Below are 27,862 nucleotides of genomic sequence, written 5' to 3'. Positions count from 1 at the left end.
CTAGCTAGCTGAAGCCGGTTGCCAACCCCTATTTGACAAAAAGGTGTTCCAGCTACAGGAAATGGATTTGGTCCAGATCTTGCCACGTTCAGCAATGGAAATGTGTTAAACCACAGCAGACTTTCTACTACCTCTTTCAGCTCTTTCAACGCCTCCCTCTGCCTGAGATTAAAAACATATAAAATATTTTCAGGCATTTACTCTCAAATACATTGTGAAGCTAATTTCACAGAAACAGAAACATGCACAAATTATATATATATATTTTAAAAAAGACTGAACTGTGTGAACTGAAGACATAGGCAAGGAGTCTGCATCTGTAAATAAGTGTTGCATTGTTAGCCATGATTAACAACTGAAGCATGGATGCAAATCCAATGTGGGCTGGGTGGCAGGAAGTTTACATTCAATTCAGGGACAGAAAAAGTGGTTCTTTAGCTGCTACTTGAGGGGCTCGTGCAATGGCAGGTAATGACTTCCTGTGTCACCAGAAAGAGCAGCCCTTGATATCCCAACTTTGTCCTGGCCAAGAACTGCAACATGAGAGGAAGAAGTCCCACTCTGCTGGTAGGACCCATAAGGTACTCCTGGTGAATGGCTTACATTCATACCTCATCTGCACATACACAGATTCCTTTGTTCGTGGCCCAAAAAAGCTATTTTGTACAGGCAGTGAGGTGGTTGGGCACAGTTTCTTCACTTAAGACATTCACTTGAATTCTAGCAGAAGTGTCCTCCATGTGCTATTCCTATTTCTACTGGTACAAAAGGCAGCTACTGAGAAAGGCCCATAGTAGAAAAACAAAACTGGTAAGTTGCTCAGCCAGCAGAGAGATTCCCAACTCAAGGAGTGCAGAATTTAAGGAAGTTGGCTTTCTTTCTTTCTTTTTTCTTGAGATATTTTCTAGAACAGGGCTCAACTGCTTCAGGCCTTCCCTCGAAACAGCAGTGCTGATGGTTAATTTTAGATGCTGGACTTAATGGTCTTATGCAGGGCCAATCTACTATGCAACTAGTAAAGTTTAAGCTTCAGGACCCTTAATCCCAGAGGGGCTCCAGAAGGGACTTTAGTGCAGCTGCACAAGTCAAATCAATTAATTTTTCAACAATCCCAAAGTTTGAGAGTCAGTAGCACAAATGCTGCAAAGGTGGAGTGTCGCGGGATAGCAATTTCAATCAAAATATGAGATGCAGTAGTTGAATTATGAATTTTTAATTGCAGTGATGTGTCATGAAACAACCCTATTGAGGAAGTCAACCGTGGTTACCCATACCTCGTTCCTGGTTTCAAAGGGGCCCCCATAACAGAGCAAGCGTCAGGGCCCCAGAAATGTAGGCCCACCACTGGTCTTATGGGAAGTCAGTGCTTTTTCCCACCTGTATGGAGGAACATTGCCTTGTTTTGTGCTGGCATCCTTGGTACTAGATATGAGTACCAGCACCTCATTATTATTTTTAACCAAAGAAACCACAGCTGGGAATCCTTCCTCACTTTAGATGGTCATTCATCTTGTTCCAGTAACTTCAAAAATGTGGAAAGTCAGTCCTGCTGCCACGTCTGTCGGCCTCCATGCTCATTTTGCTGTGGGGACCATGACCTCTGCCCCAGAGTCCTGCCCTGACAGTGCCACTGCTCCTAATTCAATTACTTTCCTATTGCTCACAAGGTGAGAGGCTATCAACGAAGTAGGAGTAAATCCTTGGAAGGCCAAAGCAAAAAGAAAAGAAAAGAAAAGAAAAAGCACAAGGCAAAAAATATATATTCAAGAACCAAAATGAAGAAAGGGCAGCTATCATGGACTAGGAGGAGCTATCATGGCAAAAGAAAAACAACGCAGGATATGGGGAAGGGGAAGATATCACTGCGCACAAACTGTCGTTTGCAGATCTGGTAAGGAAGGACCCCCAGCATAGTTACCTGGCTCTAGCCATGCAGCTCTCCTCCCTCGCCACAAAATTTCCTGTAGCTGCTTTCCTATCAATATGGCAGGTTTGAGCCATCAGCAGGCAATGGGGACAACCCTAAAAGCTTCCAACACCTGGCACTTGTGTATTTTTGAAGGTGTTTGAAGACTGGTGGAGGTGGAGAGAATTCTCTCCCCACACTTCTAAGGACACTCACTTGTCCTGTGGTCAGCAAAACTATGGAGTGCCAGTGTAAAGAATGCCCACTGACCAAGGTTAGCATTATAGTTCAGTTACAACAGCAAAAAGGCACAACAAGATCTGGCACCTCGAGTGCTGCAGCGGACTTTGATTCCTTCCTGCACCAAATGTGTCCATTGTGCCGTGAAGGCCAAAGGGAGTTGGACAACAAAAGACCAAAAAACTGGGATAGTGTATGTGTGGGGTGGGGGGAAAGGCAAATAAACTGCATGGGCTGGCTGACAATCAAGTAATCCCATGGGGAACTCTCCTCCTCTTGCGAGCAGAAGGTCAAGTCTGTGAGGTATATTGCGAAAAGCTCTCTCATTCCTGGATCCGCAATTCCCTAAATTCCGGAAGCCCAGGTCAAGCTAGGCTTGCAGCCCCAGGAAGCGGGCTGTATTCAGCACATCATCTCTCGTCAGGTAGCAGCCGCAGAGCTGGCGGTAACCTGTGAAAGACTCCCGGCCGTGCAGAACTCGCCAGTTGTCCACAAACAGGGCCTGCAGAAAGAACAAATGGGAAATTTTTGTCCACGCCGCAAGGCTCTTCCTATACCTGTTACATCATTGGCGTCTGGTTAGGTAATCTTAGCAGGAACAGACATGTAGCTCGTCTCCCCCATTCTTTTGGAAATAGAAGACAAGTGAGGAAGCTGCTTTATACAAGGGTCAGAAGATCTGTCCACCCAACCCAGGGTTGTCTGCACAGCTTTGCATTACAACTCTTTTAGTGGGGGGTAGGAAAGCTAAAAATAATGCCAATATATTTTGCATCTGGCAACCCATGTGCCCCTTTGGTTTCAGACAGTACATGGGTATGAGAGTCTAAAAAGCCTGGAACACGAGTTTTTATTGCCCTCTAGTGGCTATGGTGGTCATTACATACAAGTAATGTATTTACTAGATTTGTATACCCGATTCTGACCAAACTAAGCCTCCTGATGTATATTGTGCTCTAGGAAGCTGAGTTTGGTCAGAATCTAGCATACACTTCCAGAGTTAATGCTAAAAACATTACTTCTGGTCAATGAGCCACCATAGCTGCTAGAGGACTTTGAAAATTTGCATCCCAGGCTTTTTAGACCTGTCTACCTATGCACTAGCTGAAACCAAAGGGGCACATTGGTTACCAGATGTGATCCCCCCCCAGCTCTCCTACATCACTGGGTCACAGGTAGAGGGGTCTTTCCCACCACTTGAACTGGAGAGGCCACGTATTGAAGGAGCATGTGTCTGTCTGTGTACGTTTATGTGTCTGCTCCCAGTACGTTTCCGAGCACAATTCAAAGTGTTGGTGCTGACTTTTAAAGCCCTAAACGGCCTTGGTCCTGTATACCTGAAGCAGCATCTCCACCCCCATCATTCTGCCTGGACACTGAGGTCCAGCTCTGAGGGCCTTCTGGTGGTTCCCTCGCTGCGAGAAGCCAAGTTACAGGGAACCAGGCAGAGGGCCTTCTCGGTAGTGGCACCCGCCCTGTGGAACACCCTCCCACCAGATGTCAAAGAGAAAAACAACTACCAGACTTTTAGAAGACATCTGAAGGCAGCCCTGTTTAAGGAAGCTTTTAATGTTTAACAGATCACTGTATTTTAATATTTTGTTGGAAGCCGCCCAGAGTGGCTGGGGAAACCCAGCCAGATGGGAGGGGTATAAAATAATAATAATAATAAATAATAATAATAATAATAATAATTAAACTGTGTGTAGTCATGATGAGGCTACTTATTACAGCAATGATGGGGGGAAGTCAGCTGGCTCCTTTCTCCCTCCACCCCAACTTTGAAAGGTGGGTGGGTCCACACACCTGTCAATCATCTCGAGTCATTTGTGACATCACAGAGGGCCTTCTTGGCATTTGTGCTCGCTCTGTAGAACACCCTCTTGTCAGATGTCAAGGAAACAAACAACTATCTGACTTTTAGAAAACATCTGAAGGCAGCCCTGTATAGGGAAGTTTTTAAATATTTGATGTTTTACTGTGCTAAATGCTTTTACTTTGTTGGAAGACACCCAGAGTGGCTGGGGCAACCCAGTCAAGATGGGCAGCATATAAATAATAAATTATCACCATAGCCATCCTCAGGGGATGACTTCAGAAGGTCTCCCTCTCAGCACCCCTCAACTGATGGGGGCTGAGAGCAACCCCAATCTGAGCCACATCTTTCCTTGCTCTACACCTTATGCCACATATGATGTCAGACCTTGGACAGATGGGTGTACAGCCTCATGGGCTAAACTGGCCCGTGGGTTTGAAGTTCCCCACAATATGAACATAAAAAGCTACTTTATACAGAGAATTGAGTGTCTGCTGCCCACTTCACTCTTGAGCAGATGTTAGTTTGGTGTTAAATTAGTGCTGGGAGCCTCAGTATGTTCCCTTCATGTTTCCCTTGAGATACTTGAAAGAGATAACAAGGATGGTTCAGATGCAGCACACATATATTTCTGCCCTCCTGCATGGAAGAGGTTGGACACAAAGCGAAGAACAGCCTTGCTGGATCAAGCCAAAAAGGCTCTACAAGTCCAGCATCTTGCTATCACTGTGTTGAACCAGATGCCTATGAGAAGCTTGCAGGGAAGACCAGAGCAGCCCTCTCCCCACCTGCGATTCCTAGCAAGTGGCAGAGGCTCTGGCAGTCGGGGTAGAACACAGCCATTGTTGTCACTAAGAGACATGAACACAGAACTCTCCTCTGTGAACACATCCAACCCTCTTTTAGTAGATGTAAAGGGACCCCTGACCATTAGGTCCAGTCGTGACCAACTCTGGGGTTGCTCACTCATCTCGCTCTATAGGCCGAGGGTGCCGGTGTTTGTCTGCAGACAGCTTCCGAGTCATGTGGCCAGCATGACTAAGCCACTTCTGGCGAACCAGAGAAGCACACGGAAACACTGTTTACCTTCCCACCGAGCGGTACCTATTTATCTACTTGCACTTTGACGTGCTTTCAAAGTGCTAGGTTGGCAGGAACTGGGACTGAGCAACGGAAGCTCACCCTGTCACGGGGATTCGAACCGCCAACCTTCTGATCGGCAAGTCCTAAGCGCTGTGGTTTAGACCACAGCACCACCCGCGTCCCTTTAACCCTCTTTTAGTGCCATCCAAATTGCAGGCAATCTCTACGTCTTCTGGGGGCAAATTCTGTTGTTTTGCAGTGGAAGAGCACTTAACTCTGAGCTGCTAGTACCAAACGCCTCCACACCAAAGCCACATGCCAATCTGCTTGCCATGACTTTACCTTGCCCGGCTTCAGCTTCACCCAGAGCTCATTCTCTGGTCTCCTTAGCTCGGCGGTGAGAGTGCGGTGTGCGCTGTACCAGCGGTGCACAGTGTCGTAAGGCACCGTGTTAATGACGGCTCGGTCGTAGTTGTTGTACCTAAAATAAAGCAGCAGAAGGGAACATCCACAGTGCACTACTTAAGGATTGCAATCCCCACATGGGAACCAGTAAGTCTCTAAGGATCTGCATGGGCAGAGGCATGACTGCTAGAAGTGATATCTATTTATCAGTGGGAGCAAACGCTTTGTGTATATCAGAGGAAGGGAGCCTGTTGTTAAGGCTTCAGTTTCCACCAGCCAGTAAGGCTAATGGTCACGAATGATGGGAATTGTAGTATAGGAACATCTGTGAAGCCAAAAGTTCCCTATACCTGTGCACACATAAATTGGACTTGGGTTTTCTGCAGAAATTACGGGGAAGGACAGGAATGGCGTAAGGTGTGCACAGCCAGTAAATTTGCCCAAATGGTGCATCTTTTAGTAGCTTCACCCCTGTGATTTTTTTAAAAAAGCAAACATTAATTTTTGGGGGGTCATTCAGTAGGAACTTGCTAGGGGGCGGGGGCGGAAGGTAATTTTGCAGCACAACTTGATTTTCCTTCTTGACCAGCCAGATTCTGTAATAAAGTGGTAACTATTTTATTAGCACAAGATCCACAATGAAGCATCGCCTGGGCTCTGGTACAGGACTATTTGCTGGGATGGCTAGAGGAACTAACAAGGACTGTAGATATATCTAGGATCACATCCCTGTTCAGCTCTGGCTGAACTCTGACTGCTTAAGGCCTCATCTGCACTATACATTTAAAGCAGCATTGTGTCACTTTAAAACAGTCACTTCTTCCTCCAAAGAATCCTGGGAACTGTAGTTTGGTAAGTGTGCTGAGTTGTTAGGAGAACAACTATTCCCTTCACAGAACTACAATTCCCAGTGTTTCCCAGGAAGAGGTACTGGTGGTTAAATCACTTGGGTATCTCTTCTGGTGGTGGAACATGCAATTTGACCATGTTTGCATGAACACAAACTGCTCCAACTGATGTTGTCACAACCCTAGAATCCAGCAGCCCCCAGCATACCAAGTAAGAGGTTGCAGAGTCACCCCCTAAGGAGCCAGAATGGGTTCTTGACACAAAGCCTGATGCTGGAGACCAGGGGGGCTGCTAAACTGGAGTCTGGTGGGCAAGAGCCCCCTGGACCAGATTCCTCAACGCCAGATCCAGGACCCTCACAGGTGCTTTCCCTGGGCCTGAGAAGAACTGCCTGTCACAGGCCCAAGTGTAGCCCCTTTAAGGACTGTAGCTATCACAAAGGAGGTGGAGCCTAGGGCTGGCGACAGGGGCTCAAATGGCCTCAGTCCACCTCTAGCTTTGTTCACTTGGAGTGCTCTGTGGTGCTGCAAAGACCAGGGCAGACACTGGCCATCTCACCTGATCAAGTAGATCTCGTTGTTCCAGGGGTAGACATTCAAGACAGGCCCAACCCCAATCATGTGGTTGTGGCAGCCCCCCACATTCTCGATATATTCGTGCTTCAGTGGCACCTTGGTGAGGAGCTCAAAGGCATCCGGGGCTTGCTGGAGCACCTGCTCTGCTGCGTAGAAGCCATCCACAAGCAATGTACGACCACCTGTCCCTTCGTGCCGGAGGCAGTGAAACACCTGGATGCTGTGGAGGGCAAGGAAGGAGCCGGTCACTTGGTGGCAATAAGTACATTCAGATGTGTGTGTGGGGGTATCCTGTTAATGCTCCTGTATTGTTCCTTTCACAATGCATTACCTGTTGCATTATGGAACTTTGGCTTTTTGACCAATATACTGTACCAGCTAAATGTTGTGCTAAATGTCACTGGGTGTGGTGTGACCCAACTATGGACATTATTGTAGAAAATTACTCTTTCTGCATGTATACTTCCATTTCCCCATGGAAACCACAGGAAAGAAATGTAGGCTGGCATCATCACCCCATATTTTGCCAATTACTCCCACGATCTTCTGGGTTAATGCAGTTGCATGCTGTTTTTGTTCTGGAAGTAATTAACATGGAAATGAGCACCAAACTTCCACTATGTTTCACTTGATTTCTAGAAATGGCCTTTATGTCATGCGAAAGTTCAAATATAATGTGGAAATTAACAGGGAAACTGAATGTAGCCTGGAAAGTGATTCTGCTGTGGCTCTAAGAATGGCCCTGACAGGTCAGATCAACAAACTCTCTCTTGTGCTCCTTTGTAGTGGCCTTGTTCTAAACCAGGTGTGGGACAATAGAGCTGGCCAACAGTCAGAATTCCTATCTCTCTCCTTGTCCCCAATATGACAGATGAGCAGAGCCGGCTACCTGCCAATCACCCCAAGCCACAATGTCAGGCTTCATATTCTTGTCTGTGTGGTTTGAAACCAAAGAGTGCAGGTGAAAAGCAAAGCCCTGTGCTCTGTTAAGAATGGAAAACGAGCTGCATGTTGGTGCTTCAAAGCCCGATGCACAGGGCTTTTCAGGCACCATTGATCAGCTGACTGGCAGTGCCTACAACCTCTCTTTTGGCTCAGCCATGTCATATGTGGCATCAGGTGTAGAGCAGGTAGGTAAGGCTTGGTGGGCCAAATGGGGAGGCCTAACAGGCATAACGAGGTCTGTGGGCAAGGGCTTCCCCACTGCTGTTTTTGACATTACTCTTGTCTTTACCGCTTTGGCTCCTGGCTCATTAAAAGAAGTCTAGTCCCTGGGAGGAAATGAGTAGAAAGCACAGCATCCATTCCCTGATACAAGTAGAACAGCACCTGGTTCCTCCTTGCTTTGGGCTCCTGGAGCATCAGACTTCAGGTTTCTGCCAAAAGGTTCCTGAATCTGCATTTCTGGATGCAAACCACTGAATGCCTCCCATATGCACCTGGTTCAGTCACCTGGATTTAGTTAGGGAATAAGGCTAAAAAACTTCCACTGCTGCATCTAGTTTGGAATTGGCCTAAACAATATAGGCCTGCAATGGACCTGGACCTAAGCCTTCTGACTATGCCAGCAACCTACAGTTCCTGTCCACTTGTCTATTTATGTAGAGAAATGTGTTTAAACCCTCTGCCTCTCTATTGCTTCTGTTAGTTATTAGAAGGGGCAAAACTAATATTGCAAGGTCTCTGAAGTTCAGCTGGCTTCTGAGAATCTACAAATCATTTTTGTTTCCCTTTACTATCTTGAGGTCTAGAAACCTGCTTCTTGTCTTTTGATCATAACATATTACATATAGCGGTAAATATAATGGTGCAACCTCAGGCTTTTTCAACTTCTTTTCTTTTCCCCTTAGAGAGATTTTAAACTTTGCAGTCTCTGTGCTGGATACATTCTCCCAAAATCTTGTCCAAGGTCAATGTTTTCAGGACCTGTTCAGAGCACTATTCAAGCAGGCGCAGGCTGTTTGGAATTGCCACAGGTTAAAGGGACTTAAATTCCTCTGTACTAGAGCTCTCTGCAATGTGACTATATTAGGGTGATAGCTAGGTTTTGAAATTCACGTAACTGGGTAATAAAAACATCAAACTGCTGTCACTGGTAATAAAGGCAGGACTGCTTAGTTTCCTGTTGGTTTTCTGAAGCACTCTGAGAAGCTGGAAGAGATGATCACAGCTGGGGAGTCCCTTAATGCCCTGTGCTGTTGCATTCTTCACTGTAAAGGTAAAGGTAAAGGTCCAGTTGTGGCCGACTCTGGGGTTGCGGCGCTCATCTCGCTTTATTGGCCGAGGGAGCCGGCATACAGCTTCCGGGTCATGTGGCCAGCATGACTAAGCCGCTTCTGGCGAACCAGAGCAGCGCATGGAAACGCCATTTACCTTTCTGCCAGAGTGGTACCTATTTATCTACTTGCACTTTGACGTGCTTTCGAACTGCTAGGTGGGCAGGAGCTGGGACCAAGCAACAGGAGCTCACCCCGTCTCAGGGATTTGAACCACCAACCTTCTGATCAGCAAGTCCTAGGCTCTGTGGTTTAACCCACAGCACCACCCACGTCCCTCCATTCTTTATTATTTCAAAAATAATCAGGAAGCAAGTGATGTGAAGGACCTTTAGAGAACCACTGCCACAGAGTTGACACTACTGACCTAGATGGGAAAGTAGTCTGATCTGATAGGAAGCTGCCTTATACCAAGGCAGATCATTGGTTCATATAACTCAGTAGTGTCAACACTGACTGGCAGCAGCTCTTCTAGGGTTTCAAACAGGGTTCTCCCCCCAGCCTTACCTAGAGACGTCAGGAGTTGAACCAGGGACCTTCCTCGCGCAAAGCAGATTCTCTACCACTAAGCTATGGCTCTGATGTAAAAACAGCTTCCTATGATTCTTAATAGGCTAGCTCCTAATTGCAGGTGCAGCCACTGTTAATGAGCTCAGGGGATCCTGCCCTACTGACAATGACTGAAGTCATAGCAGACTCAAAATGTGAATGCCCCACAAACTCTACAGCATTTGTTGAGGTAAAGTGAACCTGACTACTCTGGCAGGGTGGGTTCCCTGAACCCTGTAAGGTGGGGTGGGAATGGGGTAGTTATTGGAAGATTTAGCACAGGTTAAAAAAAGTGTTTCACGCAGCTCAGAGTCAAACTATAGAACTCTCTCTCCCAGGAGGCAGTGATGGAGGGCCTTAAAAGAAGATTAGGGAAATTCATAGAGGAGAAGGCTATCAATGGCTTCTAGCTCCACAGTCAGAGGCAGCAATACCAGCTGTTAGAAACCACAGGTGGGGAGAGCTGCCCTTGTGCTCATGCTCTGCTCCCTGGCATACCACAGGCATCTGGTTGGCCGCTGTGAGAAAAAGGATGCTGGACTAGATGGGCCATGTAAATTTGTTAAACAATTCAGGCCTCAGGATAACTTTAAATACATCTGCATTACTTACTTAATCACCTAGACAACGCTTGGACGGAAGCCCAATGTAGGCTGTTCTAAAGACGTAACAGGGATAGAAGTATTAAACATAATAATGTGGTTAAACCTGATCATGACAAAAAGGAGCAGTGCATTTGTGACTCGTGTCACTCCCTGCCTCTTAGGCCATTGGAACATACCCACAGGGTTCCTGGAAATAAGTGGTATCTGTGTGACGGTCCAAAGCCAGCTTGGTGTACGCTGTGTCTCCCCGGGAGAAGTCAGAGGTGAAGTGCCACATCCTGCCGTAGATAGTCTCCCTGGAAAAGGAGAGAGAGAGAAGCACACGCATAAAGGCCTCTGTGTTGGCACCAACCACTAAAGCCACAGCAGGTGGGCTTGATGACAATTCATGCGAATGGGCAGGTGAAGCAACACCTGTGCAGACCAATTCTATCTATGCTTGCTCAGACGTAATTTCCACAGACTTGGAAGCATGCATGGAGTTAGATCTTTCGACGAAGGGACAATATATAAATATAATAAATAAATAAATTACAAGAACAGGTGAGTTCCTGAAAATACACATCTTGGGTATCAAAGTCCAGGGGAAAGAGGAGTGTCTTCAGCATAAGGCAGAAACAATATGATGAAGGTTCCAGACACATCTCTGTGAGGAGGAATTTCTACAACTTAAAAGGCTGTCAAAGAGAATGCCCTTTCCTGGGCCACTGAACTTCTGAGTGTGATGGAACTGCCAAGAGGCTCTCCCTCTGCTTATCTAAACACCTGCAATCAGCTATTCCTACTTCAGCTATTTCTCTCTGAACCCAGTCCTGAATTCCCTTCTGGGGTTAAGGATAGCAAGTCCGAATCTTGTCTGCACATGCCAATCTTTCAGGAGTAACAATATTTACTAAAGCAAGAACGAATCTGGGTGGATTTGAGAAGATGAAAAGGGAATCCAGCCTTAAGAACAAGCCACGCATGGGAGGGGTTGAAAGGAACAATTATCAGACACAGCGGCAAGACAAACTAGAAGCTCCCAGGCCAAAGAGGCTGCTCAGGCCACTTCCAGGCTGGAGAGAAAGGGAGCCAGCAGGCAGGCAGCTGGTATAAATCCCTTCTTTCCTAATCCCCCAGGGCAATCCAGGGTCAGCCTGACAACTGCAGTTTAAATTGGAAGGGGCGGAGAAGAGAAACATTCCTTGTACTTTCCTCTGACGTCCCAAGCACTGCTTTGGTCTTTGGGTCTCCAGGGGCTGAGGCTGTTTCTCCTAACCTTTCCAGGGAAAACAGGAAGCAGTGATTGGCGTGAACACTAAAATGTTCCCAGCCTGCCAAAAGAACTTGCTCCTTGTTCTATGCTCAGCTCTGGCAGCTCTTGAACAAATGCTAAAGGAAAAGATGGCACTCTTCCCCCCCCCCTTCTTTATTGCGAGCCGGAAGAAAAATAAACCCCAGTTCTGTGCAGCAACACAATAATCCTCAATAGACATCAGCATGGAGCACATTATCTAGGGCATGAGAAGAAATGCCACAACCACCAGGGCCCAGATGCAACTGATGCAGGTAGACAAGGACTAAACAAACCTGGAGCACTCCAGATTTTTTGGACTGCAACTCCCATCAGCCTCATCTAGCACAGGAGCTGATGGGCATTGCAGTCTAAAACACCTAGAGGGCACCAGGCAGCTGAAGGCTGGATTAAACCATATCTCAGTGGTAGAACACAGATTTTGCATTTAGAAGGTGCAAGATAATAAATAAAATGTGCTTTTTAAAAAGTACCCTTCGTTGCATATATAAAGTGCTTTGCAACTCTTGTCCTGTCTAAATTCTTTTAACACAGGGGTGGAGAAGATGCAGCACTTCATATGTCTCCGGACTAAAATAATCCATAGCCACTGGCTGAGTCTGAGAGCTGGAGTCCAACAACATCTGCAGGGTCAGAGGTCAATGCTTCCGAGTCTCTTTCCAGCCCTATGAGCATCAGAAGGAGATGCTGAATGCAAAGGCTGCAGACTCTGGAATGCTACACTCCTTTCTCAGCTCAGTCAGAGGAGAAGCACAGCAGTGTTGTGACCCAACGCAGGCACGCCCCTGACATATTTCCACTTACCAAAACACCCACACAGTTACCTGATCAAACTGATCCTCTCTGCTAAGATCTCGGTGTCTTCTTTGGTTGGGGGGACGTTTTCCACAAATGCGATCCCGTAGAGCAAGAAGTTCTGCAGGAACTCTTTCAGGCCCTCGTTGGTCTCCAGGAAGCTCTGGCAGTCCACTGAGGGCACTTGGGCTTCCCGGTAGATCTGAGCATTCCAGAGAATGCGTGGCTGCATGACCTGCTGCTTCTGCCCTTCGTAGCTGTTCTTCAGCAGCCATTCCAACCCGTACCTCGTCACGTGGCCATCTGGCCCTGGAAGACAGACAGGATTAGTGCAAACATTTTTCGAAATGCAAAAGGCAGATCTGTGTAACTGATAAGCCTTTTATGATCAGAGAAAAAGAGAGAGAAACACACAGAGTCCACAGTCTGTTTCTTCCAGCAGCCTTTTGTGCAACCCTTTGATCTTCTATGTAGCATCAATGCAACCCAGGGCTAGGGAAAGCTGTTGTTGGGATTCCAGATGTTGTTGGACTCCAACTTCCATCAGCCTCTGACAGCACAACCAATGATCAGGGATGATGGAAGCTGGACTCTAAACAACAGAAAAAGCCACAGGCTCCCCAGTCCTGATCAAACCTAAAGGCTCACCTTCTTCTATGTGAAGCTGTGCCAAGTCCTGCATTAACTCTGCAATATTTTGCTGGGTTGGTTCTACGCCTAGATCTATGCAACTGGAATTTGGTTGCATACTGAGGTTATTTTGAGTGCACGTTGGGATTTTCTGGGGCTTATGTTTGTTTTGCCTTTACTACTTTTAGCTGCCTTGAGCTTCTTTGCAGAATAAGGTAGAACATGAGTTTTAAAAAACAAAACAAAACTGAATGAAATACTGAAAGAGTGGTTTGGTTTGATAAGGTTTAGCATATGGCTGAAATGACCAAACTTGCTGAACTTGTTGTTCTGTATATTTATAATGAAAATATTCAAGTCCAAGTAAATAAGCAGTAACAACTTCACTTTCTTCTAAAACCAGAGCCAGCCAGAGAGCAGTTGTTTCTCATGCCCTCAGTTTACAGAAGGGCTTCTTCTCAAAACAACACTTAATCAAGGGAGAAGCTTGCATGCTTCCCGTAGGCATTTGGTTGGGCCCTGTGAGAACAGAATGCTGGACGGGTTGGGCTTTTTGCTTAACACAGCAGGACTCTTATCAGCAGGAAAACACATATAATGATCACAGGGTCTCTTCTAGGGCTGTTCTCTAAAAATTAAACCTCTGTATTATGCTTTACCTAAGTAAGAAATTACTTTTTAGTTATTAGGTACTAGCTAAATATTAAATAGATGTAGACTAGAGGATGTACTGATGTTCTGTTGAAGTTTCCAAATATAAATTTCCTGTAACCAAGCAGCTAACAGCACATTATGTCGTTAAAAACAAGGAGGTGATTAATCTTTCTAAAAACAGGCGCAAATCATACCTGGCACAACAGAATGCCCAAGGAGCTATAGGTTTCATGCACGGGCAGAATCATCAAAAGCAGGAAATAATGTTGGATATTTTAAGACCCTTTGCCATTTTAGGAATGAAAATTAATAGTCACAGGAGGAGAGACAAGGAAGTATAAAGGTGGGGCTCAAATTCTGTGCTGCTGTGATTTGGACTGTGTGTGGTGCTTCATCAATGGAGATTTGTTTTCTTACACTGCTTCTGAGTTTGTAAGTCTAGAAGTTTTGCTGTGAAAGGGTGTGATTGGTTTACTTGTTTTTGTTCATTTATTTTGCTATTAAATAAAAATCCTTATTGGACATTTGTCTGCAGCGATGTGGTATGTGACATTTGCTGAAGCTCGAAAGCCTATGTCTTGGGAAAAATTGCTGAGTTCTCAGCAACCTTTGACCCCAGCAGTCTCCCATGAATGATGGTTACTCATTGACTAGAAGGAGTCTTTAAATGGTTTTGGCTGTTATTTTGTACTAAGAATTGTTAGGAGACAGAATAAGAATATTGCTCAGTCAGTTCAGAAAGACAGCTCAGTGAAGTAAGCCTGAAGTCCAAATTAAGAGGAGTTCAGAAGTGTCCAGTACATATAGTATACAGCACAGTAAAAAGCAATAAAAGCAACTGAATAAATATAGGGGTATAAAATTCAAGTCCACAGGAAAGGGTCTATTTTTAGGATCTATTTATATCTATTTGTATTATTTAATAGCAAATTTTGATTAAACCTACTTTTGACAATTAAGCTTGCTTTTTAATCCAAGAACACGTGAAACAGTATGAGGATGTGAGAATGTGTGAAGTTGCAATTGGATAGGTGTATAACAAGAATGGAAACTTGATGACTATATAAGACAACATCTAAATGGATTCCTATGAGAAGGCGATACCAAAAATTAAGCTCAATAATTGATCAATATTTAAGATAACATCTAAATGGATTCAAAGAAGAAGAAGGTATAATAATTTTAAAGTGTGCACATAGTTAACACTGCCTGCCTGGATGCTCTTAAGTATTTGTTTAAATGTCTTAGAGAATTTTAACGGTTTTGAGTATGGAATCAGCTGTTTGCTGAAATGATGTTGCTTATTTAGTTTAGCTACTTCCCATGGTTAAAGTACAAAAGGTATTTACAGGACAATATTACTGAGTTTTGAAGAATAATAACTGAGAAAAATGGAAAATGTGATTAAGTCTCTCAAAAATATTAATTACTGTAATCCAAAATCATAGTTGCATATGATTTGACAAAACTTCGTTAATTCCTGATTCCTGCCAGGAATATCCTTTCTGTTTTTGCTTCTTTGCCGATTTTGTAGACCTGCCTCAGCAAAAGGGCAACAAGAGCAACAAGGAAAACAACCATTTATGTTTTATGCTATGTCTTATTTACTTGTTATTAGTCTTGTGGCCGTAACAGAACCATATTTGAACTTATTTTATTATGACTTACTTTTAAATCCTTAAGAATCCCCATGGACTCCTTCTGTGTTGGATTTTTTTTTAATTAAAAAAAATTACTTTGTAGGAATCCTTAAGAAGCAAATTCTTGGTATCAGGATCGCTAGCGAAGTCATGAAGACGGGTGTGAACCCATCTTTTACAGGTTCCTTTTCTTCAGATGTTCAAAGAATTTCAAGTTTCCTCTTCTTTTACCACAAATAAACGGAAAAAGCCTCTTGGTTTCTTCTTTACTCAAGTTGTGCTCTTGAGAAATCCTTTTCTGCATCCTCTCCTGCTCCCCCCTCGTCTAAACCCCAGAAAACAATACTCCATAGACTCACAGGTAAGAAAGAGTGTTGTTTCATCCACACGGACGCTCTTTGGCCTGATGCACAGATCCACACTGGCTGTGTCCAAGCTGCGCTGGTTGGTCTTGGTATTGTAGCAGGAAGCCGAGCGGCAGTGATCACGTAGCCAGACGTAGTCAAAGCGCATGAGGACATCCCCATATTTCAGCTCTAGGAAAGACACACGCACACACCACTTGGCTAAATGCAAGAAACAATAAGGAGGATTTTCTTCCAAATGAAATCCCATTCTTTGCCAGAAACTTTTAATAGCAGCTAATTTAGGTCACATGCATCCCACACATTTAAAGCAACCCCAAAGAATCCTAGGGCCTGGAGCTCCCACAGCCATGACTATTAAAGTGGCATGAATGTGCTTCAAATGTACAATATGGATGCGACCTTCTAATAACGAACACATTCTGCAAGTGCGCATGGCAAAACAGCCAAGACGGCACCAACTGACTCACAAGAAGTCAGCTTCAAGCAAGCTTGGGGGAATTCCGAGGTTTACAAAAGTACAAAAAACTCTGCGGGGAGGGAGACCCTAAAGAAAAAGAGGACTCACACAGCTCAATGAAGGCTGAGTTTGCTCTACAGGCAATGGAATGCTGATTGACTAACTGCATGGAGGGGGAAACTGAATGTCCTAAGAAAGCAGCACGGCTGGCTGGCATCTTGAATGGAAGCGCTTTTGCCCAGGAAGCCACTCACATGCTCTGACATTTATCCTTCCCAGCCCTTCAAAGCCCCTCACCCCCAGGCTCCTTACCCAAGTGATCATCGTTTAATTGCCAGGCAGACTTCAGCGACTCTGGGGCTGTGTGATGCCAACGGGTCAGACTTGGAAGGGTTTTCCTGAAGTTGAGCAGCCATGGCACCCGGCACCTGGGACTTTTCTTCAGTAGCCGCTGGGAGCTAGAGAGCAGGTGAATCAGCTGGCGACCCCACATCCTGGGAAAGGGAGACCAAATAGGGAGAGATCCTCACTCACATGTTCCATTGTTAGAGAGAGTTTTGAAACCACACTGCAATCCATGCTTGACGCTCTGCATGCAAGGAGCTGTGTGTGCGACGATATAAGAAGAGAAAGACACTTTGGTGAAATCCTGGATTACAGCTGCACCACCTGATATGCAGCTGGTCTCTTGGGGGGGGGCGGAAACCTGCAGCATCCTCAGCCAAGATGCTGATCTGGGGGGGGTCACTGCTGGGTTTTGTCCTTTGCATACGAACAGGTAAGCAGGGCTGTTGTGCAACAGAATTCCATGCAGCTGAAAATAAGGTATATAATAAGGTACCTTACCTCCCTCCCAACCAACCCTGTGTGAGGTTTATCCGCATTCACCTGGAGGAGAACCTTTAGAACAATCAAGAGTTATTTGCAATGAAGAGATAAGGCCAAGGCCATGTTGTGGGTTAACAATCACATCCACATCTCAGACACTTGCTAAATCAGACTGCAATTGGGAGACTGCTGTTCTGGGTGGTAATGGGACTTGAGTGTGTCAACTGCTAGGTTGTGTGATGACAGCAGGAAAGAGAATTAGGCCAGTAGCTCTTGGGTCTTTTGCTGGCAACAGTCACGTAAACGGCCTGCTGTAATCAATCAGTCCTCTGCACCTGGCAATTATATGCTAGGAACCATGGTGTGGCACAGCAGCACACATCCTGCTAACTTGATCTGCTGGGAGACATGATTGAGTAGAGATTGGCTGCAAGTAAGCACCTGCTGAAGTGGATTTAGGAACATACAGGGTTGTCAGATTATCAAGCCAGAGTACTTGTTCATATAGTTCAGTATTGCCTATTCTGACTGGCAGAGCTGTACAGGGTCTCAGGAAGAGAGGAACAGATTATAGCCCAGTGGTTAAACACATGCTTTTCATACAGAAGGTGTCAATCTCCATCATCTCCAAGTAAGGCGGGGAAAGATTCCTGCCTGAAACCCTTGACAGCTACTGCCAGTCAGTGCAGACAACACTGAGTTAGATGGATCAACAGTCTGGCTTGGGGTAAAGCAGCTTCCCAAGTTCTTCTATGTGGCGTCCCCTACCCACAAGAACACTCCCACTCTTCCCAAATCCTAGTGACAACCAAGCAGGGATTTCTCAATGCCAGCAGCATCCTTACTTGACTACTGGTTTAGGTCACACAACAGAGAGGTCAAGTAGGTATTCTAATCTTTATGGCGGTATTTCACAAAGATGCAACTGACTTTATATCTCAGCTCAAGGCAAAAAACAGAACTGGTATGGCAGTGATGGAAAGAAAATACAAGAGGAGGAGGGAAGGAGGGCTGCAGAAAGTTGCTCATAACTGTAGAAAAACTCCAAAAGCAGGACCCAGAGCACTAATTCAACCATTCTCACAGCAATTATTTTGTGACCGTGCTAGCATGAGATGTAAGGTTTGGCAGGGTCTAAACATTCATTTCATCCAAGGCTGGTTCAAGACATTTTGGCACTTGAGATGAACCACAAAGATCTACACTGGGAACAAGGGGGGAATGCAGCTGCAGCAACAGTGAGCAATGCATTCATTGCAGGTTGGATCTGCTGCCCCTGTGGATTTTGCTGCCTGAGGCGGTCACCTCATCTTGCCTCATGGGTGGGCCAACCCTCCTTTCATCTACTAAGAACTTCAATCCTAGGTACATTTACTGGCCAGCTGCAATTCCCAGCATTTTAATCTTATCCGTATTATAATTTTGTTGTTGTTTATTAAATTTCTATACCGCCCTTCATCTGAGGATCACGGGGCAGTTTACAACATGCATTGTTGGTACAGCACCACTAGAACAATAGAACCAGGTTAAACAGACCAAAACAACCAACTGGGTTCAATTCCCAGCATCTCTAGGTATGGCTGAGAATAATTCCCTGCCTGAAACCCTGAGATCCACACTGCCAGGAAGCTAGATGAACCAATGTATAGTAGATGAACTCAGTACAGTGGTACCTCGGGTTACATACGCTTCAGGTTACATACGCTTCAGGTTACACACTCCGCTAACCCAGAAATAGTGCTTCAGGTTAAGAACTTTGCTTCAGGATAAGAACAGAAATCGTGCTCTGGCGGCGCGGCGGCAGCAGGAGGCCCCATTAGCTAAAGTGGTGCTTCAGGTTAAGAACAGTTTCAGGTTAAGTACAGGCCTCCGGAACGAATTAAGTACTTAACCCGAGGTACCACTGTATAGTATAAGGAAGCTCCCTATGTTTGTAGTGTAACAGGCAACTCAGTGGTAGAGGCATCATTTGCATTTCACGTTCAAGCCCTGATATCCCCAGATAGGTTTCCTGCCTGAAACCCTGGAGAACAGCTGCCAGTTAGTGCAGACAAAACCAAGCTAGATAGACCAAAGGTTCAACTGTATACAAGTCAGTTTCCTATTACAGCTTTTTAAAGAGAGTTGACAAAGAAGATACCGTGAAGCAATTCACATGAAGAGCATAACATACACATCAGAGTTCACATTTATCATCAACAGATAAGTTAGCAAGAATGATTCTTACCTTTGCTCAAAGCTGACCCTTTGAGACTCTCACATTATCGATGAGTGATTACCTGCTAGACTGTGGCTATGATGCTGCTCTCAAAGCATAAAGCAGGGGACATGATATACTTTTATCAGACTGATTTTTGCTGCTACAAGAAGTTGCAAACTTTCGAGTTTCAGGTGAATTGCCTGTTGGCAGCAAAGACGTATTTTTCAACCACCTGCTTTCTATTGCCGAGGTTCTGCGCCTTTTCTTGTTTTGTTTAACCAAGAGTGCTGTGAAATGCAAAAGCTTGCATTTTTTTCCAATGCCAACTTAAGCTTGTCTGATAAAAAAGTTCCTTTAATTAAAGACAGCAAGAAAAACCACTTCTGCTATGTTCTCCTAATGCATTTGCTCCCAAAACTCTTTCCAAAGGGAGAAGAAACTAATTCACACATTGATAAAATGCAAACATAAAACACGGAGAAAAATATGATCCTTGTGTTAAATCAAGAGAGGAACAATCAACAGAGCACTCAGTACCATAAACTGCAGAATTAGCTCTTAGATCCCCACTTTTGATTCCTAGAAAGCAGCTCAAGAGAGAGAAAAACAAACCTGAAGAGTGGAATTGCTCATTTCAACATGAAGTTTCTCTAAGCATCAATGAGATATTTGAATGACTGTAATTCCAAGAGCCTAACGGGCATGAAAGTGTGTGCAGAAACTGAACAGAAAGTTGTTACAAACCTATGCTTGCTCCAACAAACCTGCCAACAAGACTCTCCTGCGTTGCCAAGAGCCTGGAGTTAAAAGCTGTTATCTCCTTCCCCACACACAGTCTCTGTCACCTTTCCCGTTCCAGTATCAAAGGTTGCCAGAGACAGACTGAATATATTTCACAGCTAAAGGGCTCACAGCCCTTGATCTAATCAGTCCAGGCGATTCTGTATATTCAATTCCATGCATGAGAGGCTGGTTACCAGGGGAAGATTGGGCAGAGCCCAACCATTATTTTTGCTCCTGCACTGCTTAAGTGCCCACAGTATCTTTTCAAGGGAGGAAAATGGGGAGAAAAGCAGAACTAAATGACCACACATCTGGCGACCCCTTGGCTACCCCACCAGGTCCAGTGATTACCAGCTGGCACTGATCCCAGGTGCTCGTGGCTCACATCCAGAGATTTTGCATGCACCTTTAACCTTTACAATAATTCAGCATGTTTAAGGAGCCAAAGGCTGGCAGATACACACAGATCAACGATGGAAATTTGCATCAGCCACCAATCATGGCAATTTACATACAATGTACAAACATATACACAACTGAGCAGATAAAATTGCCAAATTAAATTTAGAATTAGAAATCAAGGGGAACAACATGGCTCTTACAATGACCAGTAGTTAACAAACAGTTCAGAGGTAAATTTTCTGTTATCCTCAACATCCCTTAACACTTCCTTGTTTTTTAGGTAAAGGCTGAGCAATTACTTTGTCGTCAAGCAAAGTTTACCTCCGAGCTTCAGCTGAACATAAGCAGGATGAAATCCGCAGCTCATTCCAACCAAGTACAAACTCAGTGATGATCTGGAGCGTTTAAGGGAAGGAAGTGGTCATCTCCTTTGTGGGGACAAGAGACTCTTGCTTCAAGGGGGCCAGACTGTGCTGGGTCTGACCCAAGAGGTGAAAGGTGAGATGGAATAAAGGAGAATGATCAAGAATTGTCAGAAAATCCAAAAACAGCAGAAAGGACCAGCCATGCCTAGGGCATGTATTATTGGGGCAAGAGCAGAATTTGAGGAAAAGGCAGAAAGGCAGTGCAGCTACAGCCCGTGGGAAGCTGCTGAGCAACAGAACAGCTTCCCTGTGATGATCTAAGGAGGGGGAAACAGTCCTTCAGCTACCAGTATATCCCCTCCCTGAAGTTGGTCAGAGGTCAAGGCAGCTTATTGGTGCTTTTTTAAAAAAAAAATTGAAAAAGCAAAGCAAGCAAAGCAAAGAGCTAAGTGCTTTCCAAGGGAAAAAAATGAAATAAAATAAAAGGAAGGCCATGGTGACTTCAGGTCTCCAGAGAGGCTTTTTGCTCTGTTTGCACAGAGGATGCTGTGACTACGAAAAATGGAGATACAGCACGATAGGTTCCAAGAGTTCCATGTATAAATAAAAATGCATATACTTAAACACTTGGAATCAACTAACCTCGCACAAGCAACTTGAGGCTTCTGGAGCTTGTGTACCAAAAGATTTATATCCCCAACCAAGACAGAAAGCTTAAAAGCTCTTTCCCACTGGTTTCCCCACTTCTCTACCAAGATGTCCTCGCAAGGTTATCTGCAGAGGCAAATTTAGGGTAGTATGGCCAGTTCAGTTGCACTGGCTGCAGACCATGCTGCAACTATGATGCAGAATGGAAGGGGGGGTATTTGTCAAATTTTGGCATCCCACATAGGATCTGCTGAAATTTGAGACCCCCAGGTCTGTCACTGAAATCCAAGTTCCTGCACACACTCGCAAGAGCATCCTAGACCCGGCGCATAGAGAGGACCTTGCTTCTCCAGCAAGGCAAAACGAAAAAAACAAAACAAATCCTGCACAAAAAGAGATTTGAAGCTCTCAGATTTTCTTGCACTTAAAATGTGAAATTTCAACTGCACATGGTTAAAATTGCACAAGTTAAATGTGCATAAGATGCGATCATATTGTATAACAACTGGGCTGCTGCAAAACTACAACAACACTGCAGTATATACGGTACTAACATAGATGCAGGCACCCATCTCCTTTTTTTTTTTTAATATTTTTTATTAAACAGTTTTTATAATCACACAAACATAACATAAAAACAGCAAATACATAACCAAACAAAAACAAAAACAAAACACAAAACAAGTACCATTTCATACCTTAATTTCATATACCTTTCTTCCCCGACTTCCTCATGCCTCCCTTTTCTGTATTCCAGATTCTAATCAATTGTTCAGCAAATCTTCCCTTATTTTACTTTAAGTTTAAGTTAATCTTCCTTATTCTCCTTGTCTTAACCATTACTAATAGTAACCATTTACTTTCCAGTCCAACATCATTCTAACTTTCATTAATTTTGTAATATTTCTTTAGATAGTCCTTGAACTTTTTCCATTCTTCTTCCGCTGCTTCTCTTCCCTGGTTTCGGATTCTGCTCGTCATTTCTGCTAAACCCATATAGTCCATCACCTTCATCTGCCATTCTTCCAGTGTGGGTGCAGGCACCCATCTCCAACTCCAAAGACGCTTTCTAGGTCAGGGTTCCACTCAGCTCACACTTCATACCTTCCTCTGAGATACTACAGGGTAGCCCAAAAGTAGGTATACTTTTAAGAAAAATGAATGATTTTTTTTTTCTTTACTGATATTGTGAATGATGAGAACAAAGAAAGTGGATTCCAAAGCAGTACCTGTACACTTACTTTTGGTTCATCCTGTATCAGATGTTAAGGTAGGTGGAAGGGGAACCTTTATCCATAGAGCAAGACTGGCCCTCCCTTGAGGGCGTCTAGTGCTGGGTAGGTTCAGAAGCAAAAGCAGGCACAGCAACAGAATTGACTTCTTGTGTGGCTGGTACGTAATCTTTAAACTGACCCTCAACATTTCACAGATCCTGGAGACCACAACTTTCCTTTTTAGTGCAGCTTTTGAGCCATAAGTGGTTGCTCATTTTCCAAAGTGGTTTTCACTGCTATGGTTAAATTATTTTGGTGGCGCTCTCTCTCTCTCTCTCTCTCTCTCTCTCTCATTTTTCAGCATTTACTGGCTGCCTTTCTGTGTTTATTAGAGTCTTCAAACTGTTTTTTAAGTTGTTAAGTTAGGCATAGGTATCAAAATGAATAAACAAGTAAAATCTATGGGTGCTTTTACTAGAGAACTGAAGAGCCAAACTCTTATTACGTTTGCAAGCATAGGTGACACCATCCAGTTACTGCTGAATTGCTGTTCCATCATGAAGGGTTCAGATGTTTGGATGGCTGACAGCACACAACTAGTGATGTGGCTTTGCCCCCCCCCCAAAAAAAAATCAATTGGAAAACTGCCGGGGGAACCACCTATGTAAATCAGGCTAATTTGCATGGACTGATTTGAGTGATTTACATATTTTTTTGGTTCGTATCAGAAAATTCTCCGATGCCATCAACAAGCAGTCAAATTTACCATGTTTATTTTAATTGTATTTAGTAAGCAAAGATTTCAAAAAGTACTCTGTGCCAGTCTTTTGTCGGGATGCACCAAAAGCATTTGACCTCAAATATCTGAAGGGTAAATTGAAAGCTTACTTAATGCGGTTTAAATGTTACATTTTGCAGAATGTTTTACTGGAACGTTTGTGAAAATGAAATGACAATAGCAAGGGTTTCCTTTACATTGTTTAAAAACTACTAAAGTACTGAAAGCAGTTGACACACTAATAAGCTTTAGCAACCCAAAGAACTGTGTGTGATGTGCTGACTCGCAAATTTGCTAGGGATAATCACCTGAAAAACATTAATTACAGCTCTGGAGCTGCCAAGTTTGCCTAATATTATCCATTGTTACTAATAAACTTATGAAACACAATTTTCGGCGGGGGGTTCCTGCCTCAAATCACTGACTTGCCATGATGGTTCAGGTTGATGAGAGTTGGAAGTCCAATAACATCAGCAAGACTAGAGATTCTTCACTTCTGATTACACGTATACAAAATTTAAAAACCCAGCTATGGACTGATGGCAAAAGAAAACCCTGCCAAGAAGATAAACATGTCATCATGTATTACAAGAAGTTTATTTAGTACCAGCAGTGTGTTAAATACTTCATGGAACACAGAAGTTATCTAGCAATGCCTAGAGGATTTAGGAATATAGGAAACTGTCTTATACTCAGACCATTTGTCCATCTAGCTCAATATTCTCTACACTGACTGGAAGAGGGTTTCAGACAGAAAGAGCTCCCAAACTCACCTGGAAATGCCAGGGTTTGAACCTGGGACCTTCTGCCTAACTTGTGGATGTATGATCAAGGATCGTCAAAGTGTAATCAGGATGGGGAGTCCTCTTATAGCAATGGAGGGGCAGGTAAACTATGATGAGGTGGTTCGGCCGCAAGCTTTCACAACCTGGGACCTTCCAGATGTTTTGCACTACACCTCTCACCATTCCTGACCATGGAATGGACCATGTTTGCTGGGACCGATGGGAGTTGGATTCTAGGACATTTGGATGGCTCCAGGGTTGGGGAGGGCTGTGTACACTCTGTTCTGCTCTGCAATTAAAGCAAGCCACAGCTAAGATGATAGAAGGGTACACTGATAACTTAGCAGATGGCAAGGCACCTGCAGAGCACAGAGAAGCTACATTAGGATCAGGCCAGTAAGTCTGCACTGACTCACAGTGACACTAAAAGCCATGTAACATTCAGCAGAGCTCAGATTGACTTCCAGGTGCTTCAGCAGTTCAAAAAATTTATGTGCCAGACAAACATAAAAAAAGCCAGGCAAGTCTTTGTTCCTGCCTGACATCCCTTCTCTGGGGGAGGCCTGAAAGCCAAAAGGCAACTTCAAACACACTTTCCAATTGCTTACAGGCAACCACCATTTTGCACGGGGGTTCCTTTCCTGACCCCCACAGGCATTGGCAGAGCAAGTGTAAGCCAGCATGATGCTTGCGTGCACAGTGTGCATCAATTGGGCAGGCCTGAAATGGTTGCTGCCTGTAATTTATTTTTAAACACTGTATATACCGCTTAATTGTAAAAAAAAACCGTAAAGCCAATTAGGGTAGCCAACATGGTACCCTTCAGAAGTTGTTGAACTCCAATTCCCATCAGTCCTACCAAGCATTACCATTAATCAGGGATGATGGGAGTTGTAGTCCAACAACACCTGGAGGGCACCACATTGGGTACTTCTAGCAAGAAGGCAACTTAATGTCCTTTCCTGTTCATAGGACATTAAGTTGCCTTCTTGCTAGAAGCCAGATATTTTTATTTCAACAGTTACTCATCTGGATCAGGGGTGCACAACCTGTGGCATTCCAGATGTTTCTGGGCTACAACTCCCATCAGCCCCAGCCAGCCTAGCCAGTGATCAGGGATGATGAGAGGTATAGTCCAACATCTGGAGGGTCTCAGGTTGTGCACCCCTGATCTGGAAGTTCCCTATGTTGGGAAACTGTGTACGTGCAGCAACTCACATAGAGTCAATTAAGGTTTGGCAGCCAGCCAGAAGGCAATCTGAAGGAGTAAGTCTGCCTGGAGATAACAGAGGCATTGAGACCGCTCCCTGATTGGTCAAGCTCTCTCAAGGGAGTGATAATTAATGGCCCACTAACTGGTAGTTGAGAGTTTTGGAGTTCAGTAGTTCAGTGTGTCAGTCAGTGTAGGAGTTGTGAGTCGTGTATGAGAGAGCTAGCTAAAGATCCGTGTTCTGTTCCTGTAAATAGTCCACTGTATATAATAAACACCTAACTATAAGTTCCTGGTTCCTGCTTCATCTATCCTATCTGCAGGCAAGTTGCTAATTGCTTCCGTGGATTCTGCGTGTACTCTGCTAGGTCTGGCTAAGGTCCTGCAACTAGTCAGAAAGTTGAGAAACACCAATAGGTTTTGCCAATACCCTATCCCTGGTATGAAGAGTGGGATAATGGCTTGGAAATCAGGGAAAACAAGGAATACATCATTCAGATGTGGCAAAGGCTACTTCAGTGATGGGAGATGCATGCTGCACGCAAATGATTCTAGTCCAATTCCTGAGTTACCAGATTAAAATGTGCTAGGAAGGAAGCCCACGAAAGACCTTTGTTCAAATCTTAAAGAGCCATAACCCAACATCTGTCATGTTCTTCTCCTCATCAGTTGTGCCATTTGCCTTAACGCAGTAGAAAGCTAGCAGGTTGTGGTTCTCAGCACCCAGCAGTTCCTTATATGCAGATGGAAAAGAGTGGAAGGGAAAGAATAGTGTCAAATGTATTAGAGAGGAAGACATAAGAACTGCTTGTGGAATGCTAGGCTGAAGCAAACAGGTTTTTGCAGTAGTCAAAATGAGTACAGTGGTACCTCGGGTTAAGAACTTAATTTGTTCTGGAGGTCCGTTCTTAACCTGAAACTGTTCTTAACCTGAGGCACCACTTTAGCCAATGGGGCCTCCCGCCGCCGCCACGCGATTTCTGTTCTCATCCTGAAGCAAAGCTCTTAACCCGAGGTACTATTTCTGGGTTAGCGGAGTCTGTAAACTGAAGCATCTGTAACCTGAGGTACCACTGTATTCCACTTGCACAAAATGTCCTAGTAAAATGCTGGTAGAAATGACATTTTGTTAGAGCCAAGGCACATAGCAGAAAGAGTTATACATATTTATTTCCATTGAAAATAGCCAGGAGGGGAGCATGGCTACTCCGTTAAACAAATATGGACTACACAAGTCGTTAGCATACATGAGTGCAAAGGCACCTCAGCAAATCTCTTTGTGTGGCCCCTGACAATATACCGTAAACATATAGCCCACAACCTGAACAAATGACAAAAAAACCCTCCTTTCTCAGTTCTGACTTGCATTGGAGACAGCAGCAGAGGAACAGAGGGAGCATGATTCACCCCAAGCAGATTCATTGTGGGGAACGTATTTGATGCTAATAAAAACATGAGTACATCCATTAAATTTGCAAGGGAGAGCTTCTCCAGGCAAACCCTTCCATCTAGATATGCCCCAGGATCGACATCTCAGCATTCATTTCGAGAATCAAGCAACAGGTTTGGTAGGATTTAATTTTTTTGTGCCAGATTCAGCTATACAAACATGCCACCAAGTCATGAAATTTGGCTTTCAATGATGTGTTTTTCTGCCGTTATTTCCCCTCATTATCTGCTATCTATTTATTTGGAAAATACTATCTCTGCACTGCTTCTATGATTATGTCTTCTTCTTTGTACTTTTGAATTTACATTAATTAAACCCCCACCCCCTGTAAAACCCATCAACAGATACCACTATTTCATATCTAAACAAGAAGTGGCGGGGGGGGGGGGCGTAGAGCGACCATGTCTGCCTATGGGCTGCAATCCTGCCACTTACTCGGAAGTAACCATCAATGACTGACAATAGGACTTACTTCTGAGAAAACTGAACAAACACGCACAGCGTTCTCTACACCAGCTGCCCTTTTCTCTCTCTCCCCCCAATCCCTTATGAGTTGTGACTTTTTTTCGGCGTGGGAAATGCACTCTGGGCGTGTTCAGAGGCACTTTCTCCTGGGGGCTCACATGTCCTACCGGCGAGCGGTCTCAATTAAGCGCAATAAAAGGCACCCCCACGAATGCTTCCGAAGTTCTGCACCCTCCTCCCCACCCCAGCTTCCCTTTCCCCTTCACTGCTACTGCTGCGCGCACCCCCCCCCCCGCTTTCAGCTCAGCATCCCTTACCTTCAAAGGTATCCGCACCTCTAGAAGACCGACCCGCCCCTGCAGGAGGAGGAACCCAGCGACCATAGAGTGCGCGGAGCAGAGTGGTCTCAGGAAAGTAACTCTTTTGGTAGAAGCAAAGAGGAAAGTCATAATAAAACTGTTAAGTCACGTCCGGTTGCTATTTTAACCATTCGTGCCACCGAGGCTGAGAGACAGAACGAGGGTGGGGGGCGTTCCACCGTGTGGCATTTCTGTCCGTGCCCCGCACATGGCGGCCATCCCACGGGAGAAGG

General features: G+C 44.6%; 1 protein-coding gene across 4 annotated transcripts; it reads right to left on the bottom strand.

Moving 5' to 3' along the window:
• Positions 1–264: 264 nt before the first annotated feature.
• TMLHE (trimethyllysine hydroxylase, epsilon) lies at positions 265–27,862 on the bottom strand. 4 transcript variants are annotated; one of them, XM_053373664.1, is made up of 8 exons: positions 27,588–27,862; positions 16,455–16,636; positions 15,677–15,853; positions 12,423–12,702; positions 10,481–10,600; positions 6,858–7,094; positions 5,388–5,526; positions 265–2,648 (listed from the first exon to the last, which is right to left on the bottom strand). In XM_053373664.1, exons 2-8 carry the CDS (start codon positions 16,633–16,635, stop codon positions 2,517–2,519), a joined length of 1,266 nt encoding a protein of 421 aa, XP_053229639.1. In that variant the 5' UTR covers position 16,636; positions 27,588–27,862; the 3' UTR covers positions 265–2,516. The 4 variants fall into 4 exon arrangements, with proteins under 4 accessions (XP_053229639.1, XP_053229640.1, XP_053229642.1 ...); XM_053373665.1 differs by lacking the exon at positions 27,588–27,862 and adding an exon at positions 20,677–21,019; XM_053373667.1 differs by lacking the exon at positions 27,588–27,862 and adding an exon at positions 19,915–19,990.

The sequence above is a fragment of the Podarcis raffonei genome, chromosome Z (assembly GCF_027172205.1).
Source record: "Podarcis raffonei isolate rPodRaf1 chromosome Z, rPodRaf1.pri, whole genome shotgun sequence".
NCBI lineage: Eukaryota > Metazoa > Chordata > Lepidosauria > Squamata > Lacertidae > Podarcis > Podarcis raffonei.
Note: the sequence above shows the minus strand (reverse complement) of the source record. Positions and strands in the feature narration are given on the sequence as shown.

Coding starts and splice junctions, on each gene's coding strand:
- TMLHE (XM_053373664.1), bottom strand. CDS start 16,635: ATGTGGGGTCGCCAGCTGATTCACCTGCTCTCTAGCTCCCAGCGGCTA. Junction 10,601..12,422: donor GAGAGGATCAGTTTGATCAG/GTAACTGTGTGG, acceptor CTCCTTTTCCAG/GGAGACTATCTACGGCAGGA. Junction 5,527..6,857: donor AACGAGATCTACTTGATCAG/GTGAGATGGCCA, acceptor GCTTTATTTTAG/GTACAACAACTACGACCGAG.